The sequence below is a fragment of the Podarcis vaucheri genome (genome assembly GCF_965113315.1).
Source record: "Podarcis vaucheri genome assembly, chromosome: 14".
Lineage (NCBI taxonomy): Eukaryota > Metazoa > Chordata > Lepidosauria > Squamata > Lacertidae > Podarcis > Podarcis vaucheri.
In genome coordinates this window covers 3,825,111-3,845,247 of record NC_138752.1, presented here as the reverse complement: position 1 = coordinate 3,845,247, position 20,137 = coordinate 3,825,111, and the positions used below count along the sequence as shown (strand labels likewise).

General features: G+C 43.3%; 1 protein-coding gene across 5 annotated transcripts in view; it reads left to right on the top strand.

The window, feature by feature from the left end:
• OTUD7A (OTU deubiquitinase 7A) overlaps positions 1–20,137 on the top strand; it is a 143,522-nt gene that overhangs the window by 92,999 nt on the left and 30,386 nt on the right. For all 5 annotated transcript variants that reach the window (XM_082198024.1, XM_082198023.1, XM_082198026.1 and 2 more), the window contains 5 exons: positions 7,190–7,375; positions 9,890–10,108; positions 13,794–13,895; positions 16,654–16,781; positions 17,631–17,743. In XM_082198024.1, coding sequence (XP_082054150.1) covers positions 7,190–7,375; positions 9,890–10,108; positions 13,794–13,895; positions 16,654–16,781; positions 17,631–17,743 — 748 coding nt within the window. The remainder of the gene's footprint in view (positions 1–7,189; positions 7,376–9,889; positions 10,109–13,793; positions 13,896–16,653; positions 16,782–17,630; positions 17,744–20,137) is intronic.

Here is a 20,137-nt window from a genome sequence, read left to right as displayed (position 1 = left end):
ACCAGTTACCCTCCATTAAGCGCGCAATGGATTCTTTGGTTGTTCTTACCATGCGCTCAGCCTGCCCATTGGAGGATGGGTGAAAGGGCGCGGATGTGACCCCTCTTATGAAGTTATCAGCCAAGAATGCCCTGAATTCTTGGGATACAAAAGCTGCCCCATTATCTGATACAATGGTCTCAGGTAACCCGTGGGTTGCAAACAGCTGCCTCAACACCTTGATTACGGCAGCTGATGCCATGCTAGGGACCATCGCCACTTCTAACCATTTGGAATATGCATCGACGATAACCAAAAAGACCTTTCCTTGGAATGGCCCAGCAAAATCTAAGTGCAGCCGGCTCCAGGGAGATCTGGACTGCTCCCACCAGTGGACTGGTGCTCTGGCCACTTCTGGCTGCACCTCTTGGCATGCCTTGCATGTTCGTACCCATTGTTCTATGTTCTGGTCCATTTCAGGCCACCACACATAACATCAGGCTAGCGACTTCATCCTGACCATTCCCGGGTGTCCCATGGGAAGCGTCTCAAGAACCCTGTTTCTCAGTGGTGCTGGGATGATCACCCTATCTCCCCACAGGAGACAACCCTTATGCATGGACAACTCGTGCTGCCTAGTCGCATAAGGCCTGAATTTGTCTTCATGCGGACCACCTGGCCACCCCCTCCCCACCCAAGTGAGCACACGGGAGAGAACAGCATCTTTCCTCGTTTTCTCAGCTATATCAGTAGCCGTTACAGGAGCCCCCGGAAGTGTTTCCAGCATCATTATGTGCTCCGCTGGAGCAGGATCCTCAGTGCTCCCGCCAGGAAGGGGCAATCGACTCAGCGCATCAGCGTGGCACAACCGTTTCCCCGGCACATGGGTCAAGGTGTACTGGAACCCGTTCAGGAATATAGACCAATGTAACATTCTGGGGGAGAGAATTTGTGGCGTTTGTTTGTTCGGGTTGAACAACCCTAACAGTGGCTTGTGGTCCGTTTCAATGTAGAAATGGCGACCGTACACATAATCATGGAACTTTTTGATTCCTGCCACAATTGCAAGCGCCTCTTTGTCAATTTGAGCATAGTTGCGCTCCGTGGGCGACAACGTACGGGAATAGAAAGAGATAGGCTTTTCTGACCCATCCGGTTCCCTATGACTTAGCACCGCCCCCAGGCCGTATTGAGAGGCATCACATGCCAGGACCAGAGGCTTTGACTCGTCATAATGAGCAAGGACGCTCCTGCTACTCAGCATTCCTCGCAAGGAGTCAAAAGCCTTCTGCTGCCCCTGCCCCCATCGCCACACATTCTTTTTCTGCAACAGTCTATGTAATGGTTCAGCTACCGAAGCTTTCTGGGGTAAGAACGAATGATAAAAGTTAATAAGTCCCAGGAATGACTGCAACTCCGTCTTGTTCTGTGGTCGTGGCGCCTCGATGATGGCCTTAATCTTAGCATCTGTGGGGTGGATGCCTGGTGCATCAATTTTAAACCCCAAGAAATCCACAGTTGGCACCCCAAAACTGCATTTTTCCTTTTTCAGTTGCAACCCCACCTCCTTGAACTTGAGCAACACTGCACGAACACGCGCAGCCAGTTCCTGTGGGTCTTTTCCAGCAATCAAAACGTCATCAAAAAATGGCAAGACCCCCGGCAGACCTCTTAACAGGCGTTCCATGAGCCCTTGAAAAATCCCTGGGGCCACACAAACTCCAAATTGTAATCTGTTAACTCTGAACGCCCCTTTATGTGTGACAATAGTCTGTGCTTCCGCTGATTGTGGGGTTACTGGCAGCTGTTGGTAAGCTTGTGCCAGGTCAATTTTGGCAAACACCTTGCCCCCAGCCAGTTTAGCCAACAGATGTGATACGACTGGAATGGGGTATGAGTTTCCCCTGAGTGCCTTATTGATAGTGCATTTGTAATCTGCACAGATCCTGACTTCCCCATTTGCTTTAAGGGGCGTGACGATTGGAGTCTCCCACTTAGCAGAGTCCACAGGTGAGAGAACTCCCTGCTTGACCAATTTATCCAGCTCTGCTTCGATCTTGGGTTGCAGTGCAAATGGCACTCGCCTTAGTTTGAGTCGGATTGGGGCCACCCCAGGGTCCAACTCGAAGTCAACTGGGGGCCCTTTATAACAACCCAGTTTTCCATTAAAGAGGCCATCAAATTCTTTGCATAATGCCTTGCTCATCTCAGGGCAGGTTTGGATTGAATTAAGCCCTGATATACTCAGTCCCAGGGCGGGGAACCAGTCAGTGCCCAGGAGACTGGGGCGACTGCCCTTCGCAATAACCAGTTTGAGTACAGCCTGTTTGTCCTGGAACTGTACTCTCACGGCACACATTCCCATAACATGGATGCGGCCCGCTGAGTATGACTGCAAGGTTGCCGGGAAGGGCTCCAGAGGGGGCAACTTACCCCTGGGGAAGAATGTCCTCGCGGTCTGGTCCGACACGATAGTGAATCCAGATCCGGAGTCCACCTCGATGTCGCACTGCTGACCCTCAGTCTTCACCTTGACGTGTGCCTTGCCTTGCGCTGGGAACTGCACAACCCTCCCGTTGATCTCCGTTACGTAGTGGCAGTCCTTTAGAAAATGGGTTGCTGTGGGCGGTCTGCGATGCTCCGGTCTAGGTGCTCCTGTCGCTCCCAACGCCGCCGATCTACAGACCCTGGCGATGTGACCTGTCTTCCCGCACGTCCGGCACATAGCATCCCGGAAACGACAACTCTTCCGCTCATGGTTTCCGCCACAACCTGGGCACCTGCCTCGGTGATCTTTGTGCACTGTGCAGGCCTGACGCACTGACTCGACCCCACGGACTGGGCTCTGGCTCGGAGTAGCCTCTAGCTCGTCCATGGCATGCGCAACTTCTATCTGTGGCTTAGGGGCCTTGCGACTGGCATCAAGCTCCTCTCTTTCATAATTCTCCGTGGCGGTGGCCTCCTTCAAGGCTGAAGCAAGGGTAACCTCTTCTTTAGCCACGATGCGTCTTCTGGCTTTCTTGCTGCTCAGACCACCGATAAACCGATCCAGGAGAGTCTCTTCCAGATTTTGGAAGTCACAGTGCTGAGCGAGCTTCCGCAGTTCAGCCAGAAATGCAGATACAGGCTCCCCAGCATGCTGCTGCCTCTTATGAAACTCCATCCGCTGAGCCATCTTGGTCTCAGTAGGCGCCAAGTGGCTTGTTAGGCAGGCAAGAATATCTTTGAGAGATGTCTCACTTAGCTTCGCTGGAGCAAGCAGTGCCTTGGCCAGCTTGAAGGTCTCAGGCCCACAGTAGCTCAGGAATGTGGCCCTTCTTTTGCCGGCATCGGTGATCCCTTGAGCCTCTGCGAAGAACTCAAAGCGTTCGACGTAGTCTTCCCACGTATGGGGCTCTGATAGCTGGAAGGGCTCCAATACCCTTGGACTCTCCGTTGTCCTGTGGGCAGGGTCGTCTTCTCAGCTGGCCAGTGAGTCTTGTTCTTAGCTGCAATCCGGACTCTGAGGCAGGGCTGCGTTTAACCACTCCTCAGCATTCCGGATCCCACCTTCGTCGCCAGTTGTTGTGACGTGGGGTTTGTGATTTCAGCTCTCTTGACATAACATGCTGGAGACAGTTCTCTAGTAACACTTTATTAAAGCAACAAGACTAAAGACTGGGGAGAGGAAAGCTACATTTATAGGGACAGGGAACTAGCAAGAAAGGATACATTTTGGAGGGAACAATATCAGGCAATCACAGTCCTGCCTTTTGGAGGGAACCAATAAGACAGGATCCAAATACAGCAGCTTAAATGAACCAATAGTAGCTGTACCCTCTGGAACCAAAAGGCAGTTACTTTACCCTAATGCAAATACAGACAATAATAATACAGATATAAAATCATTTGACTCAATACACAACACGAATAACAAAGCTTTTGCTATGATAAAAAATAAATTATATAAATGCCATTTTTCCCTACAACAAAAAAGTCTCTCAAGGTAGTTGGCTTAGGCTCCAGTGTATTTTTAAACCTACCGTATTTTTCACTCTATAAGACGACTTTTTCCCTCCCAAAAAGTATGGGAAATGTGTGTGCATCTTATGGAGCGAATGCAGGCTGCGCGGCTAAGCCAGAAGCTAGAACAGCGAGAGGGAGAGCTGCGTCTTGCTGTTCTAGTTTCTGGCTTAGCCCTTCTGTCCTTCCCCCACCTCCCAGAAAAGCCCCCAAGAGCCGCGCTCCCTTTAAAGAGCCGTGCAGAGCGTGTGTGCGGCTCTTGGGGGCTTTTCCCTTGGGGCTGCCCTTCTCCCTCCTCGGGGAAAAGCCTGCAAGCACCACACACACGCTCCGCGTGGCTCTTTAAAGGGAGCACTGAGCAGAGCCTGGGATGCATACAAGCTCTGCTCAGCGCTCCCTTTAAAGAATATTTTTTCCTTGCATTCCCCCTTGCATTCTTGAAAAGTTCCATTCTCATTATTAAAAGAATTGATGATTTTTAAATAACCTTTTGAAAAGTCACACATTTTCTCTTAAGCAGTTTTGTAGTGCCATTCCCTAACAATCTGTACTCTAGAAATGCTTTGCAGAGATATAAACTTGCTTTAGCGGTGTGCCGCCTTAAAGGCACTCCTACCTGTGGTTGGCTTCTGATATTTCTATGTGACTGCTGATACACAGCAAAAACAAACTCTTGAATGTTTCAACAGGAAATGTGGTAGGAAGTGGGGTAACACACTAATGTATAAAAATGAGCATGAAAAACGTCAAATGTTTTCTGTCTCCTACCTCCATGATAACAGAATCACAAATATGGGAGTGGTTAAGTCATAACCCCCAACTGCCACACAGAGAGTTCTGATTGCTAGGAATAAAAAGATTTAGAAGGTCCCCCTCCTTCATTATAGTTAGTCTGAGAATTCTTCTTCCTTATTCCAGGAGAAAAAGTGTGATGGTGAGTTTTTCACCTTCTAAAATGCTGCCATGGAGACAAAGAGGTTTTCCCTCACCTTTGCAATCAGATATAAACAGTTTCCTTCAGGGAATTTATGTCTATGCTTGTTTTTAGCTGCTATGCTTGTTTTTAGCTATGTCACAGAAATCCAAAATTAGATTATTTTGCAGCACAAAAGAACATGAATGTGCAAGGTGTTAATGATCATGGCTCATCAGAAACTGCCACAATACTCATGGGTGATTGTTCAAGTTAAGAACCCTGCCACGTAGTGTTAAAAATTATATGTACAAAATATACAGCCAGTGAAACCATATTTAGTACAGATCCCATTGAAGTGAGGCAGTCTTGTACAATACTGAGAACTGCACAGCCTCTGCAAAATAGCAAACTCCACCTTAATAAAAGGAGCATCCTGTTGTCTGCTGGAATGTTGTTTGAAGTGCCCTCCAAATTAGTTTCCATGAAAGTCCATTGTTGTTCTTCGAACCAGTTTGTCAAGGTAGATATTAAGATAGCATTTATTTGTTTTTAAAGAAATGATCTGCAACAATAAAGAGAATTTAATGAAGTTTTGGTTGCTCTTTCCTTATTGCATGTATTAATAACCACCATCTTTTTTAAACACATCCCCTGCTGCAGCTTCAGTTATCTTCTTTGTGCTTATTTGCAACCAAGTCTGGCCAACAATTAGACCACAGCGCCATCCGCGAATCCCCATGATGGGTCCCATCTCCTGCCAACCTAGCAGTTTGAAAGCATGCAGTTTGAAAGCACCCTCCCGAGGAGGGAGGAGGGCAGCCCCCGCTCTGGTGGGAAGGTAGACGTCATTTCCATGCGCTGCTCTGGTTTGCTGGTCATGCTGGCCACATGACCCGGAAGCTGTACGCAGGTTCCCTTGGCCAGTAAAGCAAGATGAGCGCCGCAACCCCAGAGTCGTTCACGACTGGAGCTAACGGTCAGGGGTCCCTTTACCTTTACCTTTTATGTCCAACAATTAATTTAACTGACAGATAATTTGCTAGTACTGCAGTAAGTATTTATTGTAAATATTACTTATTGTACCTCTTGTAAATATTTTCTCCTTAGGGCATTCACTATGTAGCAGAGATTCTTATCAAAATGTGTTCTAGGACTTTTAGGTGAATGATGGGCAACCTTCTCAGAAAAAAAACTTATTACCCATTGCTACCATTTTCCCCCTGTGGTGTGCAACTATAGAAAAGTGTTGAGTCTTTTCTGGGTCACATTATCAGCTTAACCAGAGCAATAGCAAGGCCCATCATACTCATCTGGGGCTGTTGCAAATTATGTGTTCACCTTGGAATTTCCCTAGAATCCTCTTATAAGACACCAGGGATTGATCTTGACAAGATGATGGGGAAGGGGTTCTCGGAAGGTAAAATGTTTGAAAACCATGGGTGTACAACATAAGCACGGCACTTTGCTCTTTGACATATTAAAACACTATTATTATTAAAGCATAACATTATTTTCATGGCTACAGAAGTAACCAGAAATAACCTGAAAAATCATAGCTACCCGAAAAGCTGAAATATGCTTAATGGTGTGCAAAACATGCTCATCATAATTTGCAATGTGCTGAGTCTTCTAAGTATTTTTTAGAGAAGTCTTATAAAAAGCTTAGACTTCTGACAAGAATTCTCCAAAGCCTGAGAAGATACAGCCAGATCCAGAACCACAAAGCTGGTAATGGTAGAGATGCTATAGTTCGTCAGCTTTCCTTCTCTCTCTCCCCTACCTCTCCTTCCCAAATGTATCATTTAAAAACATTTAGGAGAGATAAAGTCCTTGGATTTCTCTCATACTCTTCTTTCTTTAAATAACTTGTTATTGGTGTCACCAAAGCTCAGTTCCTGCACCTCTTAGGTGGTCTCCATTGCCATTATAAGAGAACAAGGGAGGTGTTCACTGTGAGTTCCAACCCTTCTTTTTCAAGAAAAACAGCACTGGTAACAGCTATGTTAATTCTGGTCTCACTAAATTTAGATTTTCTGGAGATGACATCTTTAAAGGCAGGGCTTTCATATTCACTTGTTACTCCAATTCAAAAGAGAGGTTTTCAGTAGGATGATAAAAGATGAAGCTCCACAAGCAGACACGGTCTTTGGTGTGCAGGCAGAACATGGCACCTTTTTACTCCAGATTAATTAATACAGAACAGTTGCCACTGCTTTGATACTTGCAAACACCAGTCACTCTTCCATGCATGTTGAAGTTGTTAACAATGCTCTTATGATGTCTCATTCTTAGGCAAAAATTGGGATTTGACTGCCGCCCTGAGTGACTATGAGCAGCTTAGGCAGGTTCATACAGCTAATCTGCCACAAGCGTTCAACGAAGGGAAGTATCCTAAGCCGCAGCAGGAAACGGATCCTTCCCAACAGGTGAACAAGAGTGAACGACCATCACTTCAAAGACAGGATGACATTGCTCAAGGTAAAGTGCTTCTAGCTCAGACTTTGATTGGCAAGCTGCTGTTGTAGGTTTTGTGTTACCTAACACAGGTAAAAGGTTTATTAATGAGATGCCAAAAAATAAAACAGGCAGGCCCACTCCCAAACTATCCTGCCCTTGATATACCTTCATAGATTCAGTGTTGGCAACATACAAGTTTGTCAAAACTATGGATGTTCGGTTTTCATATTGTTGGACACATATTGTAAGATAGGACTCTCTTTTTCTCCATTACCAAAGAGTTTCAGATTTCTGCCAAAGAGAGGGTGGGCATAAAAACTCAGAACAACCCATTATGTAAGCTAGCGATTACAAAAGACATTTACTAGCTTCTGATGCCATTTACTGGGGTATTAATAGGAACATTTTTTATTTATATGAGCCTAATTGGTTTATATAAGTAGAATCCTGACTTTTTTTCTATCAACAAAAAAGCAGCAGTAGTGGTCTTTAACAATAGTACTAGTAATAATTATTTATATAGTTATATTATTAAATTCCTGTTGGTGTTCAGGGTATTTTATAAAAAATAGTGAAATTCAACTCGGCTGGTATGTGTAAAATCTACTCAAAGCCAAAAAAATTTAATTGGGGAAGAAAAGAAAGAGGGGTTCTTTAGAAGCTGAAGTGAAGAATTCACATGCTTTTGTAAAGATAAAAAATTTAGAAGTGGAAACCGAGTGTCACAGTGAGAAGCCCACCATAGCAAAGGGTTAATTCACTACCTTAATATACAGTGGTACCTCGGGTTAAATACTTAATTCGTTCCAGAGGTCCATTCTTAACCTGAAACTGTTATTAACCTGAAGCACCACTTTAGCTAATGGGGCCTCCCGCTGCTGCCGCGCCGCTGGAGCACGATTTCTGTTCTCATCCTAAGCAAAGTTCTTAACCTGAAGCACTATTTCTGGGTTAGCGGAGTGTGTAACCTGAAGCGTATGTAACCTGAAGCGTCTGTAACCCGAGGTACCACGGTACACTGCTAGGATTCCCAAACAGCAGGCAAGGTCTGAGTGAACATGGGAGCTTTAGAGCAGGGATGGGGGACCTTTGACTCTCCAGATGTTGGACTCTGGCTCCCATCATCCTATGGGCTCTGCTCATATTGGGAGATGGAGCCTGACAGCAGCTGGAGGGAGTGCAGCTATGGAGTCAGAGGCAACTGAGAATTCCTAGACCGACAGGCAACTTTGCACTAAAAAAAATGGCACTAGTCGGTGTTTATGCCATGGGCTTTCAGATCCTTGTGAATAAAAATCAGTTGAGCAGGCTCAGAGCTTTTCACTAGAAAAGGTCACACAACACTTGCTGTGGATAAGATGCCATGTACAGTATTTTCTGATAGTCATGTATGTGCCGATGTCATCCAAGTCCACAGCACCAGGCAAAAAAACAGAACCTGCCTTCAAATTTGAGCACGATTGTTACTTCTACTCAACTATTTGCAGATTAAAGCCAGCTTTGGTCTATTTGATGTTGTGCTGGGGTGCCAGAGAGTGACTTTGTGATGAATTTTATTTGATCTGTTAGGAAAGTTGAAAGTGAATTACTGAATAATTATTGAATATATTTCATGATCAGCTAGCACCTATTTCTTCCAGAAAATCATGATAACTCTGAAGCCAGATTTTGCAGAAGCAGACTTCTTTCACTGTCTTATATAAAAACAGGATCCTGACTAACGAGTGACATTTCAAGATTGGGGTTAAGAGAGCAGCTTCTCAGGATTTCCACTTTGGCTTACTGGGAGGTGGGGGACTTCAGGACTTGTGTACTGATTTTCCACTGCAATTTATTCCAGACTGGAGCTGTGGCATATGCAGTATACTCTCAGGGAACACAAAGAAAGTGATGATTCATCATAAACTTGGGACTAGGTTACAGGAGAGACTGCATTCGCCTGTTCAGACCTGCTTGGTTGCCGATGTAATCTGAGGAGGTCTTCTTAGTGCTGTTGCAAGCCTTTGAAATTTGTATTGTGGCCACCCAGAGCACGGTCTTTAAACCTGCAATGTAGAATGCTCTACACATTGAAATAAGGCATTCACTGATATTCCAGTTTCTTTCCATTTCACACAAACCTATAGCTGTTGATGATGTATTTTGTGATATCTTACTGGTCACTATGAAGTTTTAGCTGTATTTTATGCTGTTTTATTTTGGTTGTAGGCATTGTATACATGCCAACATGTTAGAGTATACATTGTACACTCTAACATTGTATAGCCCTTTTAATAAAACAGTCCTTTTAATAAACCTACAATCAAAGGTCACAGGGTTCTATTTCATCTTGCCTTGAGAGCAAGAATGTAGCACAGATGAGAGAAGAGATCATTGTCTCCCTCAGGGTAAAAGTACTTTGGGAGTACAATCTTAAAGGCACTTGCTAGGGAGTAAGCCCCATCAAGCTCATTTACTTCTGAGTAAAAACATTTAGAATTGCTTTGGTTGTCTCATCCACACACACACACACCCCTTTCTTTTGTTCCTGCACAGAAAAGAGGCTGTCTAGAGGAATTTCTCATGCCAGCTCAGCCATAGTCTCCCTTGCGCGGTCCCATGTGGCCAGTGAATGCAACAATGAACATTTCCCTTTGGAGATGCCCATCTACACATTCCAGCTCCCTGACCTTAGTGTTTACAGTGAAGACTTCAGAAGCTTCATTGAGCGGGACTTGATTGAGCAAGCAACCATGGCCGCTCTGGAACAAGCTGGTGAGTAAATACTTAAGACAAGAGAGTCTGGCTTGTTTGACCGTCTTGTTTGTGTACCACTCTTTTAAGCCCATATTATTGTTGGAGCTGATTGATTACATCTTAGATACATACGCAATACTGTAGAGTTGGTGAAAGTAGAAAACAAAGACAACTAAAATGGTAAAGGGGCTAGATCACCTTTGCTACATGTAAAGGGTATAGAGATTGATTTTTTATTTTATTTTTTGACAAGAGAGTAATACAGACAAGGAATGTGAGAAAGGAATGTGAATGTATGAAGATAGTGGGGAGATAGAGTTTCTTTCTCTTCCTTGCCCCCTCTCTCATAATTTAAAAGTTGCCCAGTGAATCAGATTGACAGTTAGGACAGACAAGGGGAGGTGTTTTTTCACACAATGATTAGCACATTCCTAACGTTCTGTGGCAAGTGGCACTGTGATCTAAACCACTGAGCCTAGGGCTTGCCGGTCAGAAGGTCGGCAGTTCGAATCCCGGTGATGGGGTGAGCTCCTGTTGTTCGGTCCCAGCTCCTGCCCACCTAGCAGTTTGAAGCAGTTCCAGCGGGAAGGTAAATGGCATTTCTGTGCACTGCTCTGGTTCTCCAGAAGCGGCTTAGTCATGCTGGCCACATGACCCAGAAGCTGTCTGCGGACAAATGCCGGCTCCCTCAGCCTATAGAGCAAGATGAGTGTTGCAACCCCAGAGTGGTCTGCAACTGAACCTAATGGTCAGGGGTATCTTTACCTTTAACATTCTGTGGATTGGCAGAAAAGGATCGGTGTTGCTTGATTTCCCCCTTCCCTCCCCTGTCAGAATATTAAGATGTCACTCAGGAACACAACACAAAGTCTGCCTTGCAAACCACAGTCTGTGTAATGGCAGTTGATGGGTGCCAACTGTATATGCTGCATTTAGGTTGCATGGCATCTTGGGAATTATTTGTAAGCTGATTTTGAGTGCTGTGTGGCTACATATAGAATTTCTTAATAATATTGTATGTGGTGTAATCCAGCAATTCAGATGGCTTAAAAAAAGATTAAACAAATGTGTTTTATATGACAGCAGAAAAAAGAAATCTCTGAAATAACTTCAGTAGCATGCAGGTTGGCTAGTTCAGTCAGGGCCATCACAAATTCAGAATGGCTAATGATACATATATTGTTCAGTTGTTGTTAGCCATGATAACTGTGAATAGAAACTTCATTTTCAGTGGAACAGCGTACCTTGGAGTACTGGATGCGCCACTCCAGTGGGTGGCCATTGCCTTCACACCCTATTTGTTCCCAAAGCACCCCTCCCAACCAATTGAAAATTGCCAGTGGTCTCGACAGACCGCTTAAGGATTTTTCTGCCTGTTGTAGCCATTGCAGTGGGCTGTGCTTGATGCTGTATGGTTTTTAATTGTATTTCTATTGCTTCTTTTGTTTCTTACATTGCATTTTAGGGTAATGCAATTTGCAGTCTATAGAATTCAAGCTGCAGTACAATGCAATTTAAGGAATTAAAAACAATAGAAATACAATGTAAAAATCGGTGTGAATATATAATGTGGACATGCAGTGGACGACCTGAATGAAGATTGTGAACCACTGTTGGCCCACATACCACCTTTTGGGAATGCCTGCTTTAGAGCTTCTGTGGTGACTATTGGAGTAAGAAAATTCTTATGCTCCTGCAACCTCACTGTAGAAGAATATCTAAATAATTTAATTAGACAGAATAATAGATTAAAAGGCTTTTATATAATCTATATATATCTATGTTGTTCTGCAGTCTCAGCAAAGTCTCAGCATGCCATAGCAGCAGGCATTGGAAACACCTCTGCACTCTCCATCCCCAGAACAATTCTTGAATACATAGGGACTGTTTATTGAAAGTCCAGGCTAGGGCAACTTTCAACAGATGAAGATGATGGAGACAGGATGGATTCCTGCACAGCTGATGAGTTCCTCAATTCCCATCATTATTATCTGGATAGATTCCAGTCAGCTTTGAATAATGTCAATGGTATATGTTGGTCTTTGCTTAGAAGATGACCTACGATTGTGAGGTCTCCTTCATAATTTAGGGTTTATATGTAAAGTGCTAACTTACTGAAGATCCACTTCTGCCAGTTCACAGAATCGATGGCATTTTAACTCCCATTATGAATATGAAACAATGTGTCATGTAAACCACAGCCTGCACAGAGATTCTTGATGTTTCTGCCTATGTATTTTGCATGGCATAATGGGATATGTAGTTTGCATGAACGACACAACTCTGAATGTTATTGTGCATATGTAGGACCATCAAGGCCACTCTCTACTGTTCTGAAGAGTCATCTGGGGCAAGTGGGGGTTGTAAAGGATTCAACCTGAATCCAAACCCAGGTCAGCATTTTTCCTGTTCAATTCAGGTGTTATTCTGAACCCTAGGGCCAAACTCACCCTCAAGGGTAGTAAGCCGCCTCCACTCCTGTTTCTGTCCAGTCAGCCTGAGCCAAGAGATAATCAGGTTGTACACTGGACATCCCCAAGATTCCAAGGAGAAAGAGCTTCGTTGAGTATTTGTTGTCATCAGTGCCGGATTTACATATAAGCTAAACAAGCTATAGATTAGGGCCCCACACTCTTGGGGACCCCCCAAAAAATTAAAGGAAAAAAGCTGGAAGTACATTTCCAATTGTATTTCATTTCAACAATTACTTTGATAAAATACACATTTTGTTATGTGCAAATGGCTTTAGATACCTATTAGGTCCATAAATTACCATATACTGTAGCATATGTTAAACACAAAAAACAGTGACAATTTGTTGTTGACAAAGGACAGCTGGAAATATAAAGGGCCCCATTACTTTATATGTCCAGCTGTTGTCATGTTTATGCTTTTAAAATTGGGAAGATTTGCTATAATGTAAGCGCCACCATTTACAACTTTGAAACCATTTTTGCTAAGTTAAAGAAGGAATGGACATTGCTGGTATGACCTCTTTGGAAAACTATTTCCTAACACAAGAGAATTGTGCTTTATATTGACTCCGAAATGTAACAGGCAGCCCACCTTAGATTTGTTTTCTTAGCTATTACCTTATTCACTATAAAACTCATATCAAGAAATGTATAGATTTTATATTGATTGTATACGTCTCCTTTATGCAGCACCCTTGATTTATCTTACCACACCTACATTATTGTCAAAATCTTCTGCATGGTGCAGGTGATAGTCTGTTATTTCACCATGCCTGCAAGAAAGGAGTTGCTAAAAATGAGGATATGTTACTTCCAATTTTATCACTCCCAAAGGCAGCCCAACCCACTTTAAATTATGCTTCCCAAGTGCACTCCTGATTTAGATTTCATAAGAATGGTTAGTCATGTGAAGTGTGTGCCAGCTGCTGCTTGTTGAATACATGTGGCGATTACCAAGTGTTTTTAATAACCCAACCTATTAATATAGCTACAATTTATATGCTTTTTTGGATATAGGGAAAATAGACTTTCAGTAGGATCTGAAATTCTCCTGGAATAGCCACACATTTTCATGTTATAGGCTGCTTTAGCCTAATTTCAGTTTATTACGACCGCAACCATTGATTTCAGTTGAAAAGATTAAGCTATTTGTTTTTAATATCAGTAGGACTCCAAAGTGCTTAATGTTGGCAGTGTCCTTACATTTTAAATTAATTTTCATTTTTCAGGTCGTCTTAACTGGTGGTCCACAGTGTGTACAAGTTGTAAACGCCTTCTCCCACTGGCAACCACAGGGGATGGCAACTGCCTCTTGCATGCAGCTTCCCTAGGTAGGTCTTCTGGTAAATAATGCATTCTGAAAGAATAGGACCACTCTATATCTTGTTTACAAAGCTTAGATTCAATCTTTCTCCTTCAGAAGGATTGAAAGAACCTCACTTGAACAAGATGTGGACCCCATGGTGTACAAACACAATGTTGGGGGGGGTCTCCTCTTATCCATGTTAGCAAATGATACTGTGATATAGTAAGTGACTATTTGGACTAGGTTCTGTGAGATCTGAGTACTCATCTCTGGTTGTCCATAGACTTGCTGAAAGCAACACCGGACCTCTCAGCTTCAGTTTTCTGTTTCACAGAGCAGTTGTAAGGATCAGTGAGATAAGGACACATTAGTTTTCTTTAAATTTCAAGATAGAACTGGGCAACGTTGAAATAAAAAGGTGTTCTTCAATACACACACACACACACACGAGTTGCATTGGATATGTCACTGGTCAGTACAATTTTATGGATGACAGATGCTACACCACTTTGCTGGCACTGATGAAGGTACAGTAGCAAATTAATTTTTTAACCTGTGGGACCAGCATTTGATATTCATAAAATACTTACCTGATGTAGACAAATATTCCATTTATTTTAATAAGATTGTGTCAAGAACAGAATTGTAGGCAGAGGCCCGAATCTTCTAAAATATTTATCATAGAATTTCAAAGTTGGAAGAGTTTCAAAGTGCTCATCTAGTCCATCCTCTTGCAATACAAGAATCAAAGCTAAAGAATCCCTGACAGATGACCACCCAGCCCTCATTGAAACACCTCCAACAAAGGAGAGTGGAGTCTGTTCCACTCTTAAACAGGTGCAAAAGTCAGAAAGTTCTTCCAAATGTTTAGTAGGAATCACATTTCTTGTCCGTTCTTAAACCAAGACCATTCTTAAACCGAGGTGCGCTTTCCCTAATGAGGCCTCCCACCGCCGGTGACCTTCCACCGTTCGGATTCCGTTCTTAGACTGAGGTGGACACCAGGACGCTATTTCCAGTTTTGCGGAGTTTGTAAACAAAATTGTTCATAAACAGGGCTGTCATTAAACCGAGGTGCCGCTGTAATTTGAATCCATTAGTTTGGGTCCTGTCCTCTGGAGCAGAAGAAAACAAGCTTGCTCCATCTTCCATGTGTCAGCCCTTCAAATATTTGAAGATGGCTGTCACATCACTTCTCAGTCTTTTCTTCTCCAGGCTGCTCCTAAGGCATGGTTCCCAGACCCTTGATCATGTTGGTCACCCTCTTCTGCACCTGTTTCTGCTTGTCAGTAGCCACCTTATATTCAACTTATAATTCAAATGGACTTCATATCTGTTTTCTCTCATTGCTTTTTTGCTATTAGTGTAAAATGTAGCCCTATGATCATTAACAACAGAAAAAAGGAAAAACATCAATATAAAAAAAGAAAGTAGATTTCAAGTTGCAGAAGAAACATGTTTGTCACCCCAACTGCATTCTTAATGAAGATGTTGTTTGTCATGTCCTCTCCCCTGCCCCCAGTGCCTCTGGAAACTTCAACTGCCAGAAATGCTGGTAACATTGCGGCTGCTCCCAGCACATACCCCTGCATCACAACATGTAGGATGACACCACAGGACCTCAAAGACTGCCCCACCGCCAGGCCTGAGGCATCCTTACAGGCAGTTCAGTCCCCCTTATGCTCCTTCCATCCATTGTTTTGGAGCACACAACATACCCAGGGCATGGAGCCCTGAGCAAGAGACCTGCAGAGAGTACCCACAGCTCCCCCTGAGACAAGCATTCAAGACTTTAACCCAAGCAGCCATGGTGAAGGGCCAGGACACACAACAACGCCAGACACAAATTGACCCCGGCTTAAAGAAAGACATTCTTTGGTAAAGCAGCAATCAGAATATTATTTATATTTGAATTAAAATAATTTCAGTGAACTAAACACAAATAATTTGCTTGCAAGCCTGTGGCTGGTAGTATTTTTAGGATTCAAATATAGCAAATTCAAGTTCTTTTATAATGAACTTGGATTCCAGGGGATATTCATCCCTCTCTTGTGCAAGTCAGCCAGCCCTTAGGTTTTTGGGTCATTATTTCTAAAACAGTCAAAAGAGCCCCCAGTGATCATTAGTCATTCAAGGCCCACCAATAGTACTCCAAATTTCTGAGGCTAAAATCAAGAACATTTGTTTCCTTCCGGCAAAGTTGTGCATCAGGCAACTCAACTCTTCCATTGTTTCTAAAGAACATTTCTTAAAACTTGCTTTGAATTCAGTATTGCCCTATACAGTGGTACCTCGCAAGACGAATGCCTCGCAAGACAAAAAACTCGCTAGACGAAAGGGTTTTTTGTTTTTTGAGCTGCTTCGCAAGACGATTTTCCCTATGGGCCTGCTTCGCAAGACGGAAATGTCTTGCAAGTTTGTTTCCTTTTTCTTAACACCGTTAATACAGTTGCGACTTGACTTCGAGGAGCAACTCATAGAACGCGGTGTGGTAGCCTTTTTTGAGGTTTTTAAAGACTTTGGTGATTTTTGAAGCTTTTCCAAAACTTTCCCGACACCGTGCTTCGCAAGACGAAAAAAATCGCAAGACGACAAAACTCGCGGAACGAATTAATTTCATCTTGCGAGGCACCACTGTATTAACTTATTTAATGTTTGCACCTATTATTTGAAATGCTTAAACATAATCAAAGGGAATTAAACTCCAGTTAGGAGAACCATGCAAATGATTACACCTGAATGTTTTCATACTTGCTCCTGTCACACTACTTTTTTGCATTTAGGAATGTGGGGGTTTCATGACCGGGATCTTGTATTACGGAAAGCACTTTACACAATGATGCGAAGTGGTGCTGAAAGGGAAGCCTTGAAGAGAAGATGGAGGTGGCAGCAGACACAGCAGAATAAAGAGGTTTGTATAATATCAAGAATTTATCAATCTTAATTTTGAAGCCATACTCACTATTAAGTCCCTTATTAGTGCCAGGCCACATGCCTGATGCTTATGACAGGACTTTGAGCATGGACAGAGTGCTTTCCCCACCCATTGGATATCTTCAGTTAGTCCTGTTAATCCATGGAGGGGGGGGGAAATGATTTGCAGGACAGCCTATTACCTTGCATCTTTCACTTAACATTGAGACACTTAATTTATACCACTCAACTTTCAGTGTCAGAAATGTTCCCTCTCTGTTCTGTTCTAAATTATTTTGTATGATGTCATTGTGCTGTTTAAACAAACATTTTGGGAGGAACATTTTGTTAAACACTTGGTGCAAATAGGCATTTTTGCACAGCAAAGTCTGGTTTGACAACCATTGGAAGTCCGAGACACTGACAACACAATTCTATGCATGTTTCCTAGGATATCAGTATCACTACATGTAGCAGGACTTACTCCCAGTAGTGGAGCATAGGATAGCAGCTTCCACACATGCGCACACAATTTAACCTTTTTTATTCTACCCTCCTTCCAGAAGAATATTTGTAAGAGAAACCAAATAAGATTGTTTCTATGATAACTTAATTCAAAGTGGGGTGGCTTACTTTGGTCATTAAAAGCAGCTGAATTAATGTATATTTGGGGGGGAGGGATACTGCAAATGAGTCTTAGCAATTGTGCTCTCAGGCTCCAGAGAACTTGTGCAAACGTGAGTTCAGAGATCTCTTAACTCAAGAAATAAAGATACAAACCAAGGCACAATGTATAAGTTACCGTTGTCTCCCTGTTTCTTGAACTGCCTTCTCCTCTCTCTCCTAGTCAGGGTTAGTTTACACAGAAGAAGAGTGGGAGCGGGAATGGAATGAACTGCTCAAACTGGCTTCGAGTGAACCACGAACTCACTTCAGCAAAAATGGAGGCACTGGAGGCGGGTAAGTGGGGGCTGCCCTGTTCCTTTTCTGATTTGCTAACCTACCATGACATAATTTGTGATATAATAGGTAGGAAAGGAAAGTTTTGTATCATCAAATCCAGCTTCCAGAAACGTATTTGGAGTAACAGGATGTGTTTCTATTGGTGGAAGTGATATATTGTAGTTGATAAATGTCCAGTAAACTGAATACACCTAAATATTGTAGCCGTTTCTTATAAGAGTTGAAGCACCTTGCCTAAGATGAGGATACTGTTAAGAAAACAAGATGACTTAGGGACTCGTAAAATCATGAAGAGCATGAAGAAAATAGGTAGAAAAATATCATAATAAAACTTGCATAATATACAGCAGAGGCCCCCTTCAAGCAGCTGCTTGCTCCACGTCCCAACAGGCAGCAAAACAAACACAGCACTACATGGAGGATTTCCATGTTTCTTTGCCTGTCCCCACCTTTTTAAAAAGTTCCACAAGCCTGCTGACAGGCAGAAAAATGTGCGGCAGGCAATTCCTGCGCTTCTTCCACTATTTCAACACACATGCTTTTTAAAAGCCTCTCAAGAAACTGCCTGTGAAATGTTCCACATGGCTGACAGGCAGCTAACAGGTGAATTCTGTGAATATTCACATCATTGTATTTCCATATGAGAAAATGCTTCACCTGTTGAATTTCTGCCTGCCATACAGCTGTCAAAGAATCCTGTTTTCCCCTAATGCCAACCCTAAACCAAAGCATAGGTTGCCATGCTACACCCCACTTACCAGGGATTTAGTCCCATTTAAAACAAATATACTTAGGAGAAGACGCGCAGACCACTGTACTATAAGTCCCCACCTGCACTGCACCCCCAAATAATCGTGGGAACTGCTGTTTGTTAAGAGTGCTGAGAGTTGGTAGGAGGCTTCTGTTCTCTTTGCGGAGTTCCAGTTGCCACAGTTCCTTGGGAAGAGGCACTGGCTGCTGAAGCACTCTGGAATATTCTTTGTGGTATGAGACAGTGAATGACTAATGGGCGCCTGGTCTTTAGCCCCTGCATAGCCAGAGACACGCCCAAACCTTTTCCCAAAGATTTTTTCATTTGTCCATTTTGGGGAAGAGGGATTCTTTAACACCCACCTGTATTTACTTTGTAGCATTATTTGGAGAAAATAACTTTTAGGGACAACCTGATGAACTCACCACAGGAAAGATGCATTCTATTTGCTAGGAGAAAAGGAAGGGGAAACTACAGAGATTTTGAAGACTGAGAAATACAACGGAAGCAGGAAAAGCACACTAAAGAGAAGGTGGAAAGAGCAGCTGTTTAAGACACCAGGGATTCCTATTTCCTGGTGTCCAAAAAAGTCACTCATTAGTCACAGCTATGACGTCACACATTTTAACCAATACTGACAGAAAGAAACAGCTCACCTGGCTCATTTTGCACAAATTGCTAAGAAGGGTACCTCTAGATTATGCTTCATAACTTTATTTCTTTGAGGCCTAAAGACTTATTTTTTAAACATTATGAAAACTCAGAGCCTGAAGGCCCCACAGGGGTGTCAATGAAGGGCATGGTGCCCATGACCACAGAGCTGGTGACCACAGATGTAAATAATTTTAGATCTCACTCTCTCTGTGGGGTTGTGTGTGTTAAAAAATAATAATACTGTGCTGTTTTTGCATTTACTTCAATTTCTTCAAAATTGCTTTTTTTAAAAGCGTCTTAATCTGCACTACTTTTGTATTCAGGTCCTTATTAGCAGTTCTTGCAACCTCATTCTGTCCTTCTCAGGCGGTTTATGCCTCATGCACAGCTCAGTGTACTCCAATTAGAGATGTGCTGAGATGTATTTGCCAAAATAAGAGAGCTCAGTCCTTGAAGAAGTCACTTTTGACAGCTTTGCTTCTCTGGAAATCAAAACAAAAGTACCCATCCAACTAATAAATATTTTAGATGTCCAATACCACAGTTTTCAATGTGCAAATCAATCCTCCTTACGTGGAGCTGCCAGTCACCAGGGTGGGATGTTGGCTCCCCCCCCCCCCACTGCCAGACCTTTCTAGATCAAGATCTGCGGGGAGTATCTCTTACACAAATGTGAAAGATGATGACTTTAGGAAATATAGCATGGAATTAAAAGACCATTCTAAAAGCAGCCCAGTGGCTTAGAGCAATTGGGGGGGGGGAGTCCTGACCACACATTATTCTCTGGGAATAAACCTCAACTGGTGAGAGTCTCATGGACTTAAATCTCCACCCCCTTATGCAGGGGTCAGCAAACTTACTGCGCCTCGGGCCGGTGTGTCCAGCGCCGATCACGTGGCAGGCCGGAGGGTGGGGGAGTGCGTGCCCATATGTGTGCGCACACGCTATTTCCAGCGCACTTCTGGGTCGGAGGAGCACCGGAAATA